The 19,742-nt window shown below is 40.7% G+C and overlaps 1 protein-coding gene across 5 annotated transcripts in view; it reads right to left on the bottom strand.

Annotated features, from left to right (window-relative positions):
* The window catches only part of ADAMTSL1 (ADAMTS like 1), a 418,285-nt gene that overhangs the window by 48,461 nt on the left and 350,082 nt on the right, over window positions 1-19,742 (bottom strand). For all 5 annotated transcript variants that reach the window (XM_062017375.1, XM_062017376.1, XM_062017378.1 and 2 more), the window contains 2 exons: window positions 11,149-11,359; window positions 3,894-4,073 (listed from right to left, as the gene is read on the bottom strand). In XM_062017375.1, coding sequence (XP_061873359.1) covers window positions 3,894-4,073; window positions 11,149-11,359 — 391 coding nt within the window. The remainder of the gene's footprint in view (window positions 1-3,893; window positions 4,074-11,148; window positions 11,360-19,742) is intronic.

The raw sequence follows: 19,742 nt of genomic DNA, 5'->3' as shown, positions 1-19,742 counted from the left end.
GAGGTGAGGAGTAGAAAATGCAAAAATATGTCGTTCTTCAACTGAAATAAAATGAAATGGGGAGGAGAGAACAAGGTCAGTTCTTACTTTAATAAGCATCAATAAGCAGAAACACGAGTTGTATGGACGTCAACATAAACCATGTAGTAATTTCTTGTGAAGGAGGATGGGAGGAACTGGAGATGTGGGTGCGGATGTGGGGCTATGACCTCATTGCGGTCACAGAGACGTGGTGGGACAGCTGCCATGGCTGGAGCACAGCCATGGAGGGTTATGTATTGTTCAGGAAAGACAGATTGACAAGGTGTGGAAGTGGAGTTGCTCTCTATGTGAGGGAGTAATTAATGTGTACTGAACTGTGCCTGGGTGGGGATGAGGAGTGGGTAGAGTGCTTATGGGTAAAAATTAATGGCCAGGGCAAGGCAGGTGATATTGTTGTAGGAGTTTGCTACAGGCCACCTGATCAGGAGGAGGATGTGGATGAGGCCTTCTACCAACAGCTGAGAGCTGCCTCATGAACACAGTCTCTGGTCCTCATGGGTGACTTCAACCACCCTGATATTTGCTGGGACAGCCACACAGCCAAGCACACGCAGTCCAGGAGGTTCCTACAGATTGTTGACGACAACTTCATGTCGCAGGTGATCGAGGAACCAACAAGGAGGGGTGTGCTGCTGGACCTGGTACTGACAAATAGAGAGGGCCTGGTTGGGGATGTGAAGGTTGGAGGCAACCTCGGCTGCAGTGACCATGAGATGGTAGAGTTCAAGATCCTGTGTGAAAGGGGCAGAACACAAAGCAGGACCGTGACCCTTGGTTTCAGGCGAGCTGACTTTGGCCTCTTCAAAGATCTACTTGGACGGATCTCATGGAATATGATTCCAGAAGGCAGAAGTACCAATGGAAGCCGGTCAATCTTCAAGCACCACTTCCTCCAAGCCCAGGATCAGTGTGTCCCAGTGCTCAAGAAAGAAGGAAAAGGAGGTAGGAGCCCTCCATGGCTGAGCAAGGATCTGCTGGGACAACTCAGGCAGAAAGCAGCCATCTATGAGAGGTGGAAACAGGGGCTGGCTTCTTGGGAAGAGTATAGGAAGATTGCCAGGGCGTGCAGGGGTGCAACTAGGAAGGCTAGAGCCCCTCTAGGATTAAATGTAGCCAGGGATGTTAAAGACAGCAATAAGGCATTTTTCAAATACATCAGCAGCAAAAGGAAGTTGAGGGGTAATGTGGGTCCACTGCTAAACGCTGAGGGTGCCCTGGTGACCGAGGATGCAGAGAAGGCTGAAGTACTGAATGCCTTCTTTGCTTCAGTCTTTACGGCCAAGGCTGACCCTTGGGAAGCCCAGTATGACAAGGATAACAGGATGGCCAGGACAGCAGAGGACTTGCCCTGGATGGAAGAAGTTAAAGACTTGTTGGCCAAGCTTAAGGCTCATAAGTCTATGGGTCCTGATGGGATGCATCCAAGAGTTCTGAGGGAGTTGGCTGATGTGATTGCTAAGCCTCTCTCTATCATTTTTGAACAATCATGGAGGACAGGCGAGGTGCCTGAGGACTGGAGAAAGGCCAATGTCACTCCAGTCTTCAAAAAGGGCAGGAAGGATGACTCATGAAACTACAGGCTGGTCAGCATCACCTCCATCCCTGGAAAAGTGATGGAACAGCTCAGCCTGAATGTTATCACTGAACATATGAAGCTAAAGATGGTTATCAGGGAGGGTCAACATGGCTTCACCAAGGGGAAACCCTGTTTGACCAACCTGATATCCTTCTATGAGTGCATAACCAGCTGGCTAGATCAGGGGAGAGCAGCGGATGTCATCTACCTTGACTTCAGCAAGGCTTTTGACACTGTCTCCCATAACATCCTCATCAGAAAGCTTAGGCAGTGTGACTTGGATGAGTGGACAGTGAGGTAGATTGAGAGCGGGCTGAATGACAGAGCCCAGAGAGTGGTGATCAATGGCACAGAGTCAAGTTGGAGGCCTGTGGCCAGTGGAGTTCCACAGGGACTGGTTCTGGGGCCAGTCTTGTTCAACATCTTCATCAATGACCTGGATGAGGGGAGAGAGTGTACCGTCAGCCAATGGCTGATGACACCAAACTGGGAGGACTGGCTGATTCCCCAGAAGGCTGTGCTGCCATTCAGCGGGATCTCGACCAGCTTGAGAGTTGGGCAGAGAGGAACCTCATGAGGTTCAACAAGGACAAATACAGAGTCCTCCTGCATCTGGGAGGGAACAGCCACATGCACCAGGACAGGCTGGGGGTCGAACTGCTGAAGAGCAGCTCTGCACAGAGAGACCTGGGAGTCCTGATTGATAATAAACTAAATATGAGCCAGCAATGTGCCCTCGTGGCCAAGAAGGCCAATGGCATCCTGGGATGCATCAAGAAGAGTGTGGCCAGTAGGTCGAGGGAGGTTCTTCTCCCCTTCTACTCTGCCCTGGTGAGGTCTCATCTGGAATCCTGTGTCGAGTTCTGGGCTCCTCAGCTGAAGAAGGATAGGGAAGTGCTGGAGAAAGTCCAGTGCAGGGCCACCAAAATGATCAGGGATATGGAACATCTTTCATAGAAGGAAAGGCTGCGGGAACTGGGTCTGTTTAGTCTGGAGAAGAGGAGATTGAGGGGAGATCTTATTAACATTTATAAATATCTAAAGAGTAGGTGTCAGGAGGTTGGGACATCCCTTTTTTCTATAGTAGATAGTTACAGGACAAGGGGTAATGGGATGAAGCTAGAACACAAAAAGTTCCAGTTAAATATAAGAAAAAAGTATTTCCCTGTGAGGGTGATGGAACAGTGGCACAGGCTGCACAGAGGGGTTGTGGAGTCTCCTTCACTGGAGGTCTTCAAGACCCGCCTGGCCATGTTCCTATGCGACCTGATGTAGGTGGAACTGCTTCTGCAGGGAAGGGTTGGACTAGATGATCTCTAAAGGTCCCTTACAACCCTACCATTCTGTGAATCTATGTTTTAGAACAGAATTACCATCTTCACCTCCAGAATGGCTATGTGCCTCCTGGCAGCATGCTTCATGAGTAAAATGTCAACGCATGAAGGGTGCAGATGGGACAGCTCTGTGAGGTGACCAGTGTTCTATCTTCTACAATTAAGACAATTTACACCTAATTCCATGAAAGAGAATGGGGGGAGTGGTGGCAGAGATTTAAAAATGTTGAATGGTTTTCACGCTTACTTACATTAAAAGGTAAAATTATGTTTTCAGTTATACTGTTGTAAACATAGAGGGAATATTTCTTAAGCCATATGTGGCCAGAAATTGAGTCTGGGAGAGTGCAAGAGACTTCAGCAGAGTGAGTTTGTTTTGCGATTTCTAAATTGAAGAAAGGAAGTTACTAGCTAACAGCAGAAAAAGCAGTATCCTAGAATTAAAGAGGCTTGGTGTCTGTAATGACGTACCCATAGCAAACTGCAGGAGTCCCTGCCTTCTCTACATCATAGGGAAAGATTGAAGTGGGCCCAAGAGGAAAAGACTATTGACATTAGAACAATTTTCTTCTTTCAGGAAGGAAAAAATTATTTAGCTTGAGGAAGTAAAGACTATGTGTTGTTGATGTGTTGGATGAATATAAGCATAGCCATGGACAGAGGCAGAGATTTATTGTTTTGAGCAGGGCTCATGCTTATGTCAGAAGGGAGGCCTCAATGGTTTGGTTGGATGAATAAAATACATCTCTGGGGGCAACCTCTAAAGAGGAACACTGAGCTAGTGATCACATTTCCTACTAGGATGATAAGGACAGATTACAAGACAGAACCTGACATGACACGCTTTGTGCAGTCTGGGCATATTTATCTCCTCTATCCCACACGACTCAGGAACTTCATCACCAAGAACTGCAAAATGCCCATGCATACAAATGACGTACCTGTGTCCAGTCAGAGAGAAGCCACTCATTGGGACAATCGTCATTTTTGCAGGCTTGTTGAGTAACTGGCCTTGGTGTGGGGCAGAAGGTTTCTGGCAGTTCTAACAAACTTCCGTCTGCCAGGCGCTGCTTACAAAGTGTATCTCGCTTCTGGACACCACCGCCACATGTCTGTGAACACTATGGGAGATAAGAGTCAGTTACCTTACAACAGACTTGCACCTTGTCAACTTGAAGTAACAATTACTTGTGAATTTGTGTAGAAACCAGCACTCAGTTTTGCCTTAACAGTAAAAAAAAATAAATTCAGAGATATTAAAGCATACTTCTTTTTAAAAAGTAAAAAAATATCTTGGTATGTGGAAACAGCTTATTTTGCTCATATGTAGAAAACTTGCTTCAGTATTTCTGAATGTTCTATTTTCAAGGCATCTGTACATGAAGACACAGAAACAATAGGTCAGAATTGCAGTAGGGAGGTGGAAAAGTTGTCCTTTCCTGTAACTGTCAAGTGGAAAACGAGACTCTTGCACATGATGTGGAAGATCTATATCCTAATGTCTCTGTCTGAGCTTCAACTGTGCTAATAACAGTGCCAGAGAGACGGGAAAAATCTTCCTCAGCGGGAGATGATCCAAGACATTCAGTTCCAGGATTTGATTACACATACTAAACAACAATAGCTGAGAATGAAATAGCTTGATCTAAATATTCAAATTCAGCTTTTAAAAAATATGTTTCTATTACCAAGAAAAACAAATGGAAATTTGAGAGCGTAATAAATAAAAATTTCCACACTTTATCACTTTGTCTTTTCTTCCTTTTGTAGTGTTCTGATTTCTCATTTCGGACCTGAATGGATGTATTGCTAGTGCCACTCAAAACTCAACTGTCCAGTTTGCAGTCCTTGTCCTTTAAGTCTTCTTGTATTATGGCATTTCTCTGACTTTTAAACTCACATGAAAGCTTTGTATCAGCTGCTCTTTGCTGTTAGTCTCTATAACTGGTTCATAAGGTTAACATAATCAAGCACTAGATATCCATACAGCCCTGTTATATTTATGGCTGTCATGACAGCAGTGTGCACTCTTTCCAAAAGGTAAGAAGGAAGGTTTATTTGAGTCAAAGTAAATTGGGATGATTAATATCTAGAGGACCTACTTCCCCCCCCTCTTTAGTGTAAATGTCCCTCTCTATCCATTTTCTATCCAAGCAGGGCAAGAAATTTTAAGCAAGTAGATTTAATAGCTTTCTTGAATCTTTTTTGTAAACTTGGTTGCTCAGTCCTTTTATCTGAGGGTCTTTTTCTTGAGGTTGGTAACAAACTCCCAGCTTTTCTGCTCAGTACAGCCAGCTCAACTCCTTTCCTCCCTTCTCCTAGCAAAGAAGAGGAAGGAGCTAACACTACACTGACAACACCAAGAGCTGGTTATAGTTTGCCAACATGAGAATTATGCCCAAGAAAGTAAAAAGTATGTGAAGAAGTATTATAACTTATAATCGAGTGGTTTAAAAGGGATTGTTTTATAAAATCTTGTAGTTCTGTTTCTTAGAGAGATACATAAACTTTAATGGTTGCCTGACTATTTAGGATATATGTTTTCTTTGAAAGACAGAAAGAAAGTGCAGAAAACAATATTTATATTCAGTTTGGTTTTTTTCTCTAATGTGTAAAAATAGCTTTTGTTCTACTTCAAACACTACAAAGCTAAAGGCTTCCAAAAAATTAAACAAGTAAAACAATAGCTTTCAACAAAAGAAAACATTTATCAACCCTTCATTCAAGGACAACTCATTCCTGAGGAGAGAGTAAATCAAGAAAAATATGATTAAAAGTATTATTTCAAGATTGCCTAAGGGCTGTCATCATATACCAGAGCCAAAATGGGTTAGGCACTGTATGAATACAACAAAAGCATGTTTTTTTCTGTCAATCAATCGAATCCCAGGAAGCCTCCCTGCCCTTCGATCACTGCCAAATAGAAGAGTAACACAAAACAGATTTCTTGCTTCTTGCCCTTCAGTTGCTTACATAGCTTTGTTCTGTGAAGAATAACTTGCTACTCAACAGCAAACTCTATTGCTAAGTGCCAGAGGGAGCCAAACACAGTAGTGAGATTCCTCCTTGACTATGGGAATGCTCTTCCAGGACAGTCCTGGATTACTGCACTACAGCTGTGCCTGTACCTGTATTTCACCTCTGGGGCCTTCACTAACCTGTGGTCTTTGCTGATTTTCTTTAGTGGAAGCTTCTAGACCTCATGCTTTTCCAAATAAAGGGGTAATGAACATCAGAAACATCTGCATATATTTACAATAAGTATGAGTAGTTTTTAGAGGCTCCTCATTAGGATGTATCCCATCTTAATAATGTGATAGTTCTCTCTGCTATTCAGAAAGGTCTCACAGCACTGTCACATGGGAGGAAGGTGGTTTCATCCCATTTACATAAGTGAGTAGAGAGTGGCTGTTTAAACTGTTCCTCCTGATATTCCTGATCCTCACAGCTTCTGAGCAGAGCCAAGCCTGACATTCCTTTACAGGGGATCTCAGACTTTGCCAGGGTACTAACTTCCCAAGTGGCATCTCCCCACATTGCTATCTGCATATGCCTGTTTCAACAATTAGCTCAAGCAAACATCAAGCAAGGCTGACACCCAAGAAAACATCCCACATACCCTATGCTGCCAGGCAGTCCTTCCTGGTTTTGTGCTGCGTTTTCCCCACATGCTGATCCAAAGTGGAAAATTAACCTAGGCTAAAGCTAGTTATACTTCTGGCTAGCTTTAATCGGTGCTATGGTGTGATTACATAGCACTTCAGGAGATATAAGAGACTGGGTGTACAAGGGCAAAAAGAGTCCCCACAGCAGCTATTTTCTCCTTTGGTAGAAGCATTAGTGTATGTCATCTTAAACTGCTGATGGAACTGTGTGTAGCCTTGGTCCCTCTCACAGCAGTTACTGCTTTGGTGTCTGTTTTGCTCATACAACAATCAATGACAATAAACACAAGTGTTCACTGTTGAAAGCAGAGAGGGAAAGTGGGCTGTCTCTCTGACTCAACATAAGCCTTTGAGCATCTATGCACATGTGTACAATGAACAGGATTCAGGCAAAACCACTACTTCCATTGTTTGGGAGGAAGGGAAGCTGGTCTTTTCTCACATTTGTGGAAAAAAGACAATTATTAATCAAAATAAAAGGGCTAGGTAACTGTTGCTCAGTATCATAACTGTTATTGGAGGCAGCAGCTGAATGTTTGAAAGGATGGAATTTTATACTCAGTCTTGCTTTCAGGGACAGTTGAGGAGAGGGTTGTCCTAGCTCTCAGCTCTGTCAGGCAGTTTAATTTTGCACCATCCTCTGCTCAAGGTGGTGGTACCAATTCTGGTCTTACTCTCAAAAAATTAATTCTCTGCTATGACTCTGTTGCCATTTTCTGCTATGGCTGTGTTGCCATTCAACAGGACCTCGACCAGACTGAGAGTTGAACAGAGAGGAACCTCATGAGGTTCAACAAGGACAAGTGAAGAGTCCTAGATCTGGGAAGGAACAACCACATGCACGAGTACAGGCTGGGGGTTGAACTGCTGAAGAGCAGTTCTGCAGAGAGAGACCTGGGAGCCCTGATTGATAATAAGCTAAACATGAGCCAGCAATGTGCCCCCGTGGTCAAGAAGGCCAATGGCATCTTGGGATGCATCAAGAAGAGTGTGGCCAGCAGGTCAAGGGAGGTTCTTATCCCCCTCTACTCTGCCCTGGTGAGGCCTCATCTGGAGTCCTGTGTCCAGTTCTGGGCTCCTCAGCTGAAGAGGGACAGGGAAGTGCTGGAGAAAGTCCAGTGCAGGGCTACCAAGATGGTCAGGGGAATGGAGCATCTTTCACATGAGGAAAGGCTGCAGGAACTGGGGTTGTTTAGTCTGGAGAAGAGGAGACTGAGGGTGGGTGTCAGGAGATTGGGACATCCGTTTTTTCTATAGTAGCTAGCAACAGGACAAGGGGTAATGGGATAAAGCTGGAACACAAAAAGTTCCACCTAAATATAAGAAAAAACTATTTCCTTGTGAGGGTGACGGAGCAGTGGCACAGGCTGCCCAGAGGGGTTGTGGAGTCTCCTTCCTTGGAGGTCTTCAAGACCCGCCTGGACATGTTCCTATGCGACCTGATCTAGGTGAACCTTCTTCTGCAGGGGGGTTGGACTAGATGATTTCCAAAGATCCCTTCCAATCCCTACCATTCTATGATTCTATGACTCTACAGTAAGATATAGCATCTGCAAAGAGGGTAAACATTGTTCTCTAAGCAGGTCTTTCAGTCACTTTCTAAGGCCTGACACTTGACAATTTAGAAAGGACTTTTTACAATATGGAGACAAATTAGCTAGGAAAATATCTGAAAATCTTACCAGTTTTTCACATGCTGACTCTGTTGTCAAGCCATTGTTCTAATTATCTTTGGCACAATGATAGCACCAAGCAGCTACAAAAGAATGCTGGGACTGAGGCTACAGTGCTTATCCAGTAATAAAACATGAAGAAGGATAAAGACTTCCTAATGGATGTCTCCCATCTGAGGTCTGCAGAGTAGATATTTATAGAGCCTTGTAAAAATAAAAGCACATATTCACTTTCCCCTAGAAGCACACAACTGAAAACAAGATTAACATCCTAATGGATTTAGCTAAGAAACAGAACCATTTAAAAATAAATAGTCTTGAATCTGTAAAGAGATATCAAAAAACTGTTTGGAATGTTACAACACTGATAATTATCATTTGTTTGTCTTCCAGGAACACTGGGGCTTCTAATAGCATTTAATTCAGACGACTCTTCCTTAGGCAGCATAAAAGGCTTTGGAAAAGAAAACTTTGCTCATTGCAGTTTAAATCTTTTGTTTGTTTGCTTGAAACTGTTGTAACTGTTGAGTGTTCTGAAAAGCACAGATAAACTGCACAGATGAAACCAAAGAAATGGCTTCTAACCAGGCTCTATGGAGAACAGATGTTACCCTTTAGTGTCGGTGAAGATTTAAAAGACCTTCCTTAGGGTGAGGAAAGCATCTTTCTGCAGGGCCTCTGTCTCCTCATATGTGGGAACCCTCTCAGAGACTTGAGAAGAGGATGTGAGTTCCATAACACAAGGAAAGAAATCCTCCTGCAGGATTTCTTCTGGTGAAGGGCTGCATGACAGCTCTGCTCCATGACTGGAGATCACCTCCAGGAGAAGTCTCAGACATTCACATCCTGTCCATATGGTCTTTTCTGTCACACATTCAGGAGCCAACAGATGCAATAATCTCTAAGTGCAACATGCTGGTCTGCTGGTGCAGGTTTTCATACAGAGGTCATCCATGGGAAACCTGTGTGACACTGAACTGTGAGGCCCGGCTTTCCTAGAGGGTGATGCAAGGAAGGAAGACAGGTGTCTTTAAAAAATGATAGAATGGAAATTGCTTTTGATGGATTACACTTTTTTTTTTTTGCTTTTTTCCTTGTAATATACTCATCTAAACAGAGGCAGAAGGCAGTAGATAGAGAAGTACCAGCATGCAGAGCCTGTGGAATAAGCACAGAAGAACTATAATGCAACCTTTGTTAAGCTGTATCTATGAATTGAAGCACAGGTTCTCTCTCTATATCCAGCCCATAGAAAGCATTGGTTAACACAAAAGGTATGTACTGAACAGTTTGAAATAATCCTGATTAACATGCTTGTTCAAGCCTCTATACTTGATCAAGCTCCCTTCTCCTTAAGATCTCAGCTAAAACATTACTTCAGACAGGTGGAAATAGATGTGTCTACACTGTTGAGGAAGGTGTTCAAATTTTGAAAAAATTCATATTTGCATATTTCTCTAGTGGAAACTATTTCAGTACCATGATACAGTGGCCTTTAGCTAATGGTCATTGTTAGCAGAAAAGTCAATTTTTCAGCATATTGTAATATATGTCTCTTCTAATCATTCAAATAAAGAAATTGCTTTCTGTAAGGACTGTGACAAATTATAGGATTGTAATGAGCACAGGCACTACTTCTGTCATATCCTAACTTTGAAATGCTTGACTTTATTATGTAGTTTACTAGTTATGTACTGGTAGAACACTACTTTCTGTTTACAAATACAGCATTTATGTATAACCGTAGCCTAGAAATATTCAAATGTGCAACTAAGCAAATATGTGCATGTGAGTATCAGTAAACAAATTAAAGCATGAAATAATCACTGAATAGTTTTAAGCACAGAATTAATGCCATAGGCTAGTTTATCTAGCTTTGATAGAACATCAGGCTGGCATAAATCTACCTTTGATAGGCATCATCTGGCATATGTTTTTGTTATTAGGAAGGCTGCCCAAATCCAGAGCTGTCCATGAAGAACTCCCATGAAGGACAGCATCACAGACTTATTAACTTCGTTAGGTGAGTGCATTAACATCTTCCTGGTTAGGTAAAGAGCAGATTTTATAGATAGAGAGTGGGTAGACATATGTAAGACCATGCCAAGTGCTCATAGTTTTCTCATAGAATAGAATGAATCCTTGCACCCAGCAGAAGTGAAGACTGAAACAGGCCTTTTTTCTGCACCTCCACCACACAGCAATTTTTTTCCTTTACTCCTGACAACAGGGCAGGATCCTTTCTTCTTGTACAGTATTATTTCCAACTGAAGCATCTTCAAGTCTTTTGCATTGCATAAGTGTTTTCATCTGCAATAAATTCATTTCAGGTTGTTTTCCAAACTTGGAAAGCCTTCTACACATCGTTGTGTAGACAGTAATTTTCAGCACTCACCTACCCAAGAGAAGCTCCTAACACTCATTTATTACTCTGAAGAATGAGAGTTTCTGGCCTGAAATTAAATTATTATTTGAGAATATACAGAATATCCAATACACTTTAGAGATTCTCTGTTCTTTGATCTTTTGTATTTCTAGAAACCTTGACTTAAGCTAACCCAATTCCACTCACTGCAGCTTACCATTATATTCCATATATTTTTGTCTGGAATCTATAGCAAGCTTTCAAAAGTCTCCAATAACTTTGCAGTAAGCAAAGAAATAGATATAGTCATTATTTACCTCTGAAGAGGTCGATAATTTTTTTAGAGAGTAAAAAGGCATACTCTTTCAGTTTTTTAAGAGCTTGTTGAAATGATTAATGAATCCTCTTGGTGGACTAAAGCAAAACAACGAATTGATAATGCATATAATGACTATTTTAGCAATCATAAAATGAGATTGCACAACATTCTTACCTCTTGCCAATCTGTAGAATACCAGGAAGGTGGGCAGTCACAGCGATTACAGGCTTGTACGAGGGATGGCTTAGGCTTATAGCACAATTCATCTGCTAGTATCACAGTCTCGTTAGTCTCTCTTGATAACAGATGAGAACAGAAAACATCTCGTGTCTGCAATCCAACCCCACAAGTAAGACTGCAGGTGCTCCATTTCCCAATCTCCCATCTGTCAAGGGGTCAGGAGAGAAAAAACCTTGATCACAGAATAATGCCACTTTTTTTTTTTTTTTTTATAATGACAGATGTGGTGAAGAAGCAGTAAATGAAAGGAAATTCTCTGATCATCGTCACCCTTGCTGTAGCTGTAGGATGAGACTAGGGAAATATTTCCTGTTCCTCTGCATTTTCAGTTCTTGTCAAAAGCTCTTGCACTTCAAGTCTACAGGACTCCTGCAATATCATAGCAACAGTCTTGTGTCTTAAATGTAAAGTTTTTGGTGTGCAGGAGCCTAGACAGCGTGTTTCAAGACTGAACAGATTTAATTAGATACGGGTTGTTTTGGTTTTATTTTTCTGTCTTCAACAAAAAAAAACAATCGGACAACCAAAACCAGAGAAGATATCAACAAATTACATAAAATTAATATATCAGTGAACTGTCAAGCAGGAATTTATTCCAGAACATCCAATGGAGGAAGGAAGAGGTAAGGCCTTGAGAGATGCAATAGGAGAGCAGGGAGATCCTCTTCAATTCTTGGGTGAATACCTGTCACTGAGCCAGCCCTTTTCTGCTGCGTAAATCCTGCATCAAGAGGGTTGTTGATGACTGAATTTCAGTCTTCATCACATTAAAACCAGGTTTCTGCTGTTTTAGTTGTAATAAATATAAATCCTAATTCTGTCAGCCATAGTCAGAAAATTCCTTAAAATACTAAGTTTTCCACTGTTGTACCCTACTAGAAGGGAATTCAGTGATATGCAGCAATGTGTACATAAACAAGTTCTATACTCAGAATGAGAATATAAGAAAATAGTCTTTTCATCAACACCCCAAACAGAAGCATGAGAGCTTGATATTGCTACTTTTTGTGATCCTGAAAAATAGCTTCCTTCCCTGCATGACCTTATTGAAACTGATTGCTAGGGGAGTAAACATTCGGGACAAAGAAGCCTCAGAGAACCTGCCGTTGAAGAAAGCAAAGCCAGGCAGAAGCTAAAGAGATTATGAAGAAAGAGACCCTTATGATCAAAGTAAGGTGGAGGCATAGCATGAAAGAAAGTTATGAAACATATCAGCAACATGATGGATAATTTGTGGAAGAGGCATAGGAAAATCACTCTGATAGTTGGAAATCAGCAGTCAGTGGAAACCACTCAGCACATTTAAAATGCATCATGCTAGTAAGTACACTTTAGAAACAATAATTCAAGGTTATGCCATCCTACAGTGACAGAAAAAGTCTAACTTTTCTATTTATTTTCTAAAGCTGTTGAGGCATTTGTATCTCCTTCCTAGTAACAACCATAACAAATTGAAAGAGCTAGTAGGTAAAAAATATGTTTTCCTCCCTATATGATAATACTGTTGTACTAAAAAGCTACATTGTTTTCCTTCTGCGTTCCATCTGCTGATTACATTCTCAGATTTTACAGTAGGATAGGATATGTTCTGAGCATTATCATAAGCACAAACAACGCTGTAATTCACTTTGCTTCTAGGTGACAGCTTTGGTTCTGCAGTGGCAAAAATCTTTTTAATCCTTTCTAACAATGAATACATCTTGCATATTGAGTTGGAAGTTGCCATGGTCACTTTCCAGTCTTTAATACTGGAATATTGTACCAGGAGCTACTCAGTAGTGGAATAGGAGTGACATCTGGAAGCCAGTTAAACTAATCTGGAATATCTTGGTGGAGCACTCTTCCCAGATTTTCCCATAAAACTGTCAATCAGAATTAATGTGGATATCAGCTACCCCTCAGTTTTGGCAAAATCTAAAATAAGATATTTGAGTAAGTGCTGAAAAAAAGGCATTTTTTAATTTCAGAATCTATTTTGATGTATGGTTAGTTGCCAGAATTTTTTTTTTATTCAAGCGATGGTAATAGCTGTTGCCTCCAGCAACTCATTGTTTGTTATTAGTATAAGTGCACAATATTTCTATCAGCAGTTCACATTTCAGTGGCTAGCAGGCCACAAATTCTTTGGACATCTTGGCTTCTGCAGAAAAGGGTATCTGTTTCTTCTTCCAGAAAGAAATGCTGTGTTTCAATAAAAAAAAGGATTTGTTTTTCCAGTGTTTGAAATTTCTGTCACATCTGTTGCCTTACCCATAACATCAGTTTATTCGCAATTCTTTCCAGCAGCTTTAAACAGGTGATTCCTTAGAGGTGCTCAGGAAATACGAGGTCAAGTTCTCTCTTACCCTTGTACTTTCATAGTCCCCAGTGACTTTTACTGGCTTTCATAGATACAAAAGTAAAGAATATTCAAGAGAGATGTGCAGTGGAGTAGGGATGTGCAAGTAACCAAAACCACAAATGATACATATAATTGGCAGAATTTTAAAGTCCTAAAAAACACAGAGAAGATCAGTAATAGAATAGAATCACAGAGATACAGAATTATGAGTAACACTTTAATAATATCATACTAAATTTACAATTTGATTTTTGAACTATTTGCACTGTTGGAGATAATGAATGATTTTTTCGTTCTTTTTTTTAAACACTGCATTTCTGTCATAAAACCGTTTTACCCTTACTTTAGGGTTCCTGTAGGGGTTGTGTGATGCGAACAGAAATGGTTCCTGTTTTTTTTTCATATGGTCCTTATCTGTGCATTTCCTCTGTCTCTTTTTTCTTTTGGGTATTGTGGTCATACTGATTTTACTCTTCCACTGTGTACGGCATATGAAAAAGTGTAATGTCACTTTCTGCACGTATCTAATGATACTACAATTAAAACTCAAGTATGAAATAAAGGTGAACATGGTAGTTACAAGGTCAAGCTAACGGAACCTTGTGCAAGTGGAATGGTCGTCTTTGAGAACTGACCACGGTTGTTGTCAAGCTATAGACTTCAGGAAAAATCTGCATACTTTCAAATTTATAGCCCAGCTGAAAGTCATTGATTTGGTACTTCCTGCATTGTTTCCCAAAGCCTGGTGAAGAGATTGCATGGTTTTGATCTGAAGCATTCTTTTTATCCCTCCTTCTTTCTCCTCCACTAGTGCCCAAAGCTATATTAATATGTAGCAATAGAGAAACAATCTCTTTTTAGCTTTTTTTTACATCAGGACTTTGGCACATCTGTGCCCTTAAATCTCTGGTTTGTCCTAACTCTAGATCTATCGGTTGATCAGTTGTCTATATTTCCTAAATACTCAAGGGGTAGTTATGTATTTAAGCACAACCTAGACTTCTAAAAAATTTCAACTACTGTACTTAGTAAAAACCAGAATTGAATATATTTTCATCCTCTGCAGAGTCTGAAATATATAAGATACATTTAATATTTGAAGTGAATGAAGGAAAACCACATCAGCAGAAAACCACAGAGACATTTAGAGGTGACTAACAGAGAGGAATGTTACACAAAAAAGGCAATTCATAGGGTTGGATGTATTGAAATGGATATGAATGTATTGATGATACATGTATTATAATACATATACATGCACATTTTAAAAATCAACATAAAAGAAAACAAGTTTTCACTGAAAATGCATAGGAAACAGAGATGAATCCCAAAATACGATTTATCTCAGGCATCGTCATGAATTTAAAACACAGAATCTTTTGGCTTTCCAAATGAACAAACTCCTGCCTCCAACAGAGAGTTGTGATGCCTTAGTGGCTTTTTTTAGAGGTGGTGAAGTATATGGAGACTTACAACGCAAATGAAGACTAAGTGATGAACCTGATCTGACTGCTCAAAGCAGTTGTTTTTCTTTAGGTTTTCTTATGCACAATGCTAAGGGTGTACTCTAAAAAGTGGTCATAAATGCATGAAAAGCCTAACCAAGTACCAAGTTTCTTGCACTTTCAGGAACTAAAACAAAGTGAATTAGTAATGGATAGACTTTATGAACAGAAAAAAACCACTTAGAAAATCTAGCAGTCGGTTCATATCATAAATTGGACCAACAATCTGTAATATACTATTAAATTTAGTAATTTATAACGTAATTTCTAAAGAGACAAGAAGAAACTGCAATTTTTTGGAACATTCTCATTAAATAAATCAGGGTTGACTAAGTAGTGCTTATGTACATACTCTACTGCAGGTAAAAAAATTGTTTCCATAGTTAATCATGGTCAATACATTTTTAAATGTGAAAAATTGTGAAGATCCAGTTGCCAAAAATGCCAAGTAATCTGAAAATCTTGATCTCTGTTGTAGCACGTTTATTCTGTATTATTAAGATGAGTCTAAAAACATTTGATGTGCTCTCAGAAAACAGCTTAACCAAGATGCTTTTAATAAGGGAAATTATCTTTGTAGTTAACAAAAATCTTGCCTGCAAATCATAAATTAAAATTTTTCATGTTATACTTTAATGAGTTTCAAGTTTTGTGAGGGGCTTGTTATGGTTTAGCTCAGCCAGCAATGAAGCACAACAGTCTCTTGCTTGTTGCCCCCCATTCACCACCACCCTCATTACGATGGCAGAGGCCCCAGCGAAATGGGAGGAAAAAAAGATAACCAAGGATGTTGTAGATTGATACAAGGGCAGGGAGGGCTTGCTGACAATTATGGTTCCAGACTCCAGTACTCAGAGAGGAAAGTATGAAGGTTTATTCTACCACCTACAAGAAACAGAAAAGAACAAAAAGCAAAAAGGGAGTAGGATGATGAGAAAACTACAACCAACACTTTAAGATCTCCCTCCCCCATCCCTCCTTTCTTCCCGGGCCCAGCTCACTGCTCCAAATATCTTGACCTCTTTCCCCCTCAATGGCTCAGGGGGGCAGGGAATGAGGAATATGATCATTCTCTCACAGATAGGCTTCTCTCTTCTCAGAGAAAGACAACTCCTGGAATTCTTCCCCTGCTCCAACACAGGGTCCCTCTTATGGGACACAGTCCTTAACAAACTTCTCTGGTGTGAGTTCTTCCCAGAAGCTGTGGCTTCTGCTGATACAAGGTCCCTAACATGGGACACAGTCCTTAATGAACATCTCTGATGTGGATTCTTCCCCACAGTTGCAGTTTCTGCAGATACAGGGTCCCTCCCTTGGGACAGGGCCACTTCTGGTCATAACTTTACTGAGCTTCTTTGGCGTGAGTTCTTCCCCACAGCTACAGCTTCTGTGAATATGGGGTCCCTCACATGGGACACAGCCTCCTCTGGCCATAGTCACTGCCCCTGACGCAGGGTCTTTAATGAAGTGAGTCATTGCCCCTGATGTAGGGTCTTCAGCAAAATGCAAACAAATCACTGCTTCATTGGTCTTCTCTGCAGAATGCAGGGGAGTCCCTCCTCTCTTCTATCACTGACCTTGGAGTCTGCATGGTTGCATCTCTCTCTCTCCCAGCTCCTTGCACCACCACCAGCCAGAAAAGAAGAGATAGAAGAAGGAAGGAACAGGAAGAACCCTCCTCTTCTGGCTTCTATTTAAAAAGTGATCGTGGAGGCATATAGCTGTCTCAGCCTCAGAAATGGGTCTGGCTCAGTGCTGGGGAGAGTTTCGAGTAACTTCTCACAGGAGCTGTCTTTACAGCCCTTTTCCCCTTACCAGAAATGGCTGTTGTGTCAAAGTATGACAGGCCCATATATTCAACTAGAATATAGTTTGGACATTTGTGAACTTCTAAATAATTCTATAAATTTAATTCTAATTAGAAATTAAAATTAAAAGTATGATATTGTGCCCAAGCAGGTCAGGTGATGAACTGAAGGATGAAGTGAGCAGGACGTTGTTTTTGTCTCTTCACTGAGCTCCAGAGGTGACTGAGACCAGAACTGCTAAAACATGGGCTAGTCTGTGAGTATGTGAGTATGCTTTTTGAGTCTAGTAGGAAGACTCCTAAATGCTGGGCTGGATCGTACCCTTCTCTCACATGGATATTGACTTCACATTTGTGAAATTTTAACTATGTTTTATTTCCTCTTGAGCTTTGTCCATGCTGTCTTCTAAGGTTACGGTTCTACAGCAGGGATGATCTCTTACTGTGTCTTCATCTACTGCCTAGCACTGTGGATCTCAGCTCCGCAGGAGCCACTAGGCATTAGGGTGTTACAAATAACAACATGGATAATAATGCTCTGTTGCCTCAGCTATGAAATATTTCTCTCCTATATGACCTTGAGCCTCCACGATAATTCTTCTATCTAGATGGATCAGAAAGTGGCACCAGCTAGCAAGTAGCTACTCCTGGCTGGGGAAACTGCTAGAATTAGAGTTGCTGCCCCAGTGGAGCTATGAGCCTTCAGAACAAAGCACTCTCACACCCCCATAGTCAGTCTGGAAAAAGTAAATGATGTAGGTAGAGCTTGAAAAATGTATAGTCTTGAGCCAAAGCACTATGGAGCCAACAGCTTTGGATTGGTCCCTATATGCACAGTATATATGGTAAAAACCAAAGCATTTTAAGATGTTAGGTGTTATAAGTAAGGAATATTTTCTAGATAGATATGATTTCATCCTGACAGAATCCTTTCAAGCACTGCCAAGAAAATTGAACACTGCACAGGAAAAGTAAACACCCTTCTACACAAAGACCTCCCAGACTAGTTCTAAAAGAATTAAATTATTGTCCTTTTTTATTTTTTTTAAGTGTAGTTAAACCATATGAAAGTGATACAAAAGAACTCTTCTTATTTCTACCATAAACATTCATCAGTGTAGAGAGAGGTTTGCCTGGAAGGGTCTTACTTAACATCTGACACCTGCATGCACCTCAGTGTGCAAGGGCTGGGTGGCAGCTGTGTATATGTGCATGCAACAGACTGGGTAAATCACACACTATGTCAATAATGGCTTCCTTTTGTCCTCTGTCAATCTCTGTGTCCTCCATTGGACCCTGCAGACTGAGAAGACTACTTGGAGCCTGTACATCTCCTCACTTCTTTTGCTCTTATTGATCTGGAGCTGTGTTTGTGGCAAATCTTCCTGTTTCATAGGTGTGAAAGGCTTTCTTGAGGATTGAGAAATAAAAAATGAAAAGGCAAAGTATTTTCAATTAGCAGTATCATCATCAGCAAAATATCATGCTTAGTTGTTGTTCAGTGCCAGCCTGACAAAATAGGTTGTTTAGTATGACCACTGTGACAAGAAAGCTGAACAAACACGTAAGGTTTCAGAGTATCGTTGTGCATGAACCTACATTGAAACAATGCAACACCACAAGAACTGCTGACTTATGAAGTTGTGCATATCAAGCTATGAAGTGCTCTCATATGGTTCTGTTGCAAAGAAGCAGAGGGACAGTTTAACACGTTGCTGCTCATGACACAGCTGCTTTATGTCAAAGACTCCCTGGCTCTTTTCACAATGGTGCTCTCCATCCTGAACTGGCTCATAAGCCCACACCTTTTCTTACACCTAACTTTATATCATATGCAAAATGTTAAAACCCAGCTATTCCTGAAGAAGAAATCAACAAGCTTATAGACACAAGACAAGACAAAGCTCAACAGATTAGAAAGATGTGCAATGAACTCATAATTTGCAATCTGAAATACCATCTAAAATTAAGCATTTTAAAAATTAAGTAATTGGAAATGCAAGTAGATGGTATGGAATGAAAATATAAGAAGCCTAACTTTATAACCTGTAAGATCAATATTCATGAACCTATGACTTTGTCCCACAGAGTAACAACTCTCCTAAAAATCTAGGGATGCCTTTCCTGAAATGATCAGGAAATGAATGTTCAGGAAAGAAGTAAAGGAGATGTTACTGGATTGAATGGACGAAGAAAGTAGATTCATGAATGAAACAGTGTTCAGATAACAGTGAGTAGGCTTAAGTAATTCTCTAGCAAGTCAAGTTTTATGAGCAGCACTTTCACAAAAATAGCAGATAACATGAGCTTCTTGCTGACCTGGCTGGCAGCATTACAAGGATAATATTTTCATTAGGATGAACTGTTCCTGAACTATTTCACCAGAGTAGAAGGTACAAAGCAGGTAGTCTCTCAAAATCAGGCATATAGAGTTCTCCTCTGTATTTTATTTTAGTAGGGGGAGGAGAGAATAGTTAAACTTAGGTGTATGTATATGTATATCTATATCATACTGTGACTGAATGTGGGAAACTCCTAGTGTCTGCTTATATTTGAGTTCCCTTCAGTGCCCTTCAAAGCAGCATAGTTAGTAAGGCAGGGCAAGAATTTTGTTTGAAGGGCACATAGAGACCTAATATTTCCTTTTTACTTTCTCCTTTGAGAGCCAAAATCTGTGACCGATAATCTATTTGTAATTCATTCACTCTTCTGCAATAAACTATGTTTTTCCTCATGTTGACCTGCAGAGATAAACATGCATTGCACAGGAGGCTCTAAACTCATGTTACATCCATAAATAACCAAAACAACCATATTTAGGAAGTACAAAAAAGTTCCAGGAAAATCTTGCAGAAAAAATTATTACATCCAAAGC

This window comes from Colius striatus, chromosome Z, assembly GCF_028858725.1.
Source record: "Colius striatus isolate bColStr4 chromosome Z, bColStr4.1.hap1, whole genome shotgun sequence".
NCBI lineage: Eukaryota > Metazoa > Chordata > Aves > Coliiformes > Coliidae > Colius > Colius striatus.
This window is presented reverse-complemented; position numbering and strand designations above follow the sequence as displayed.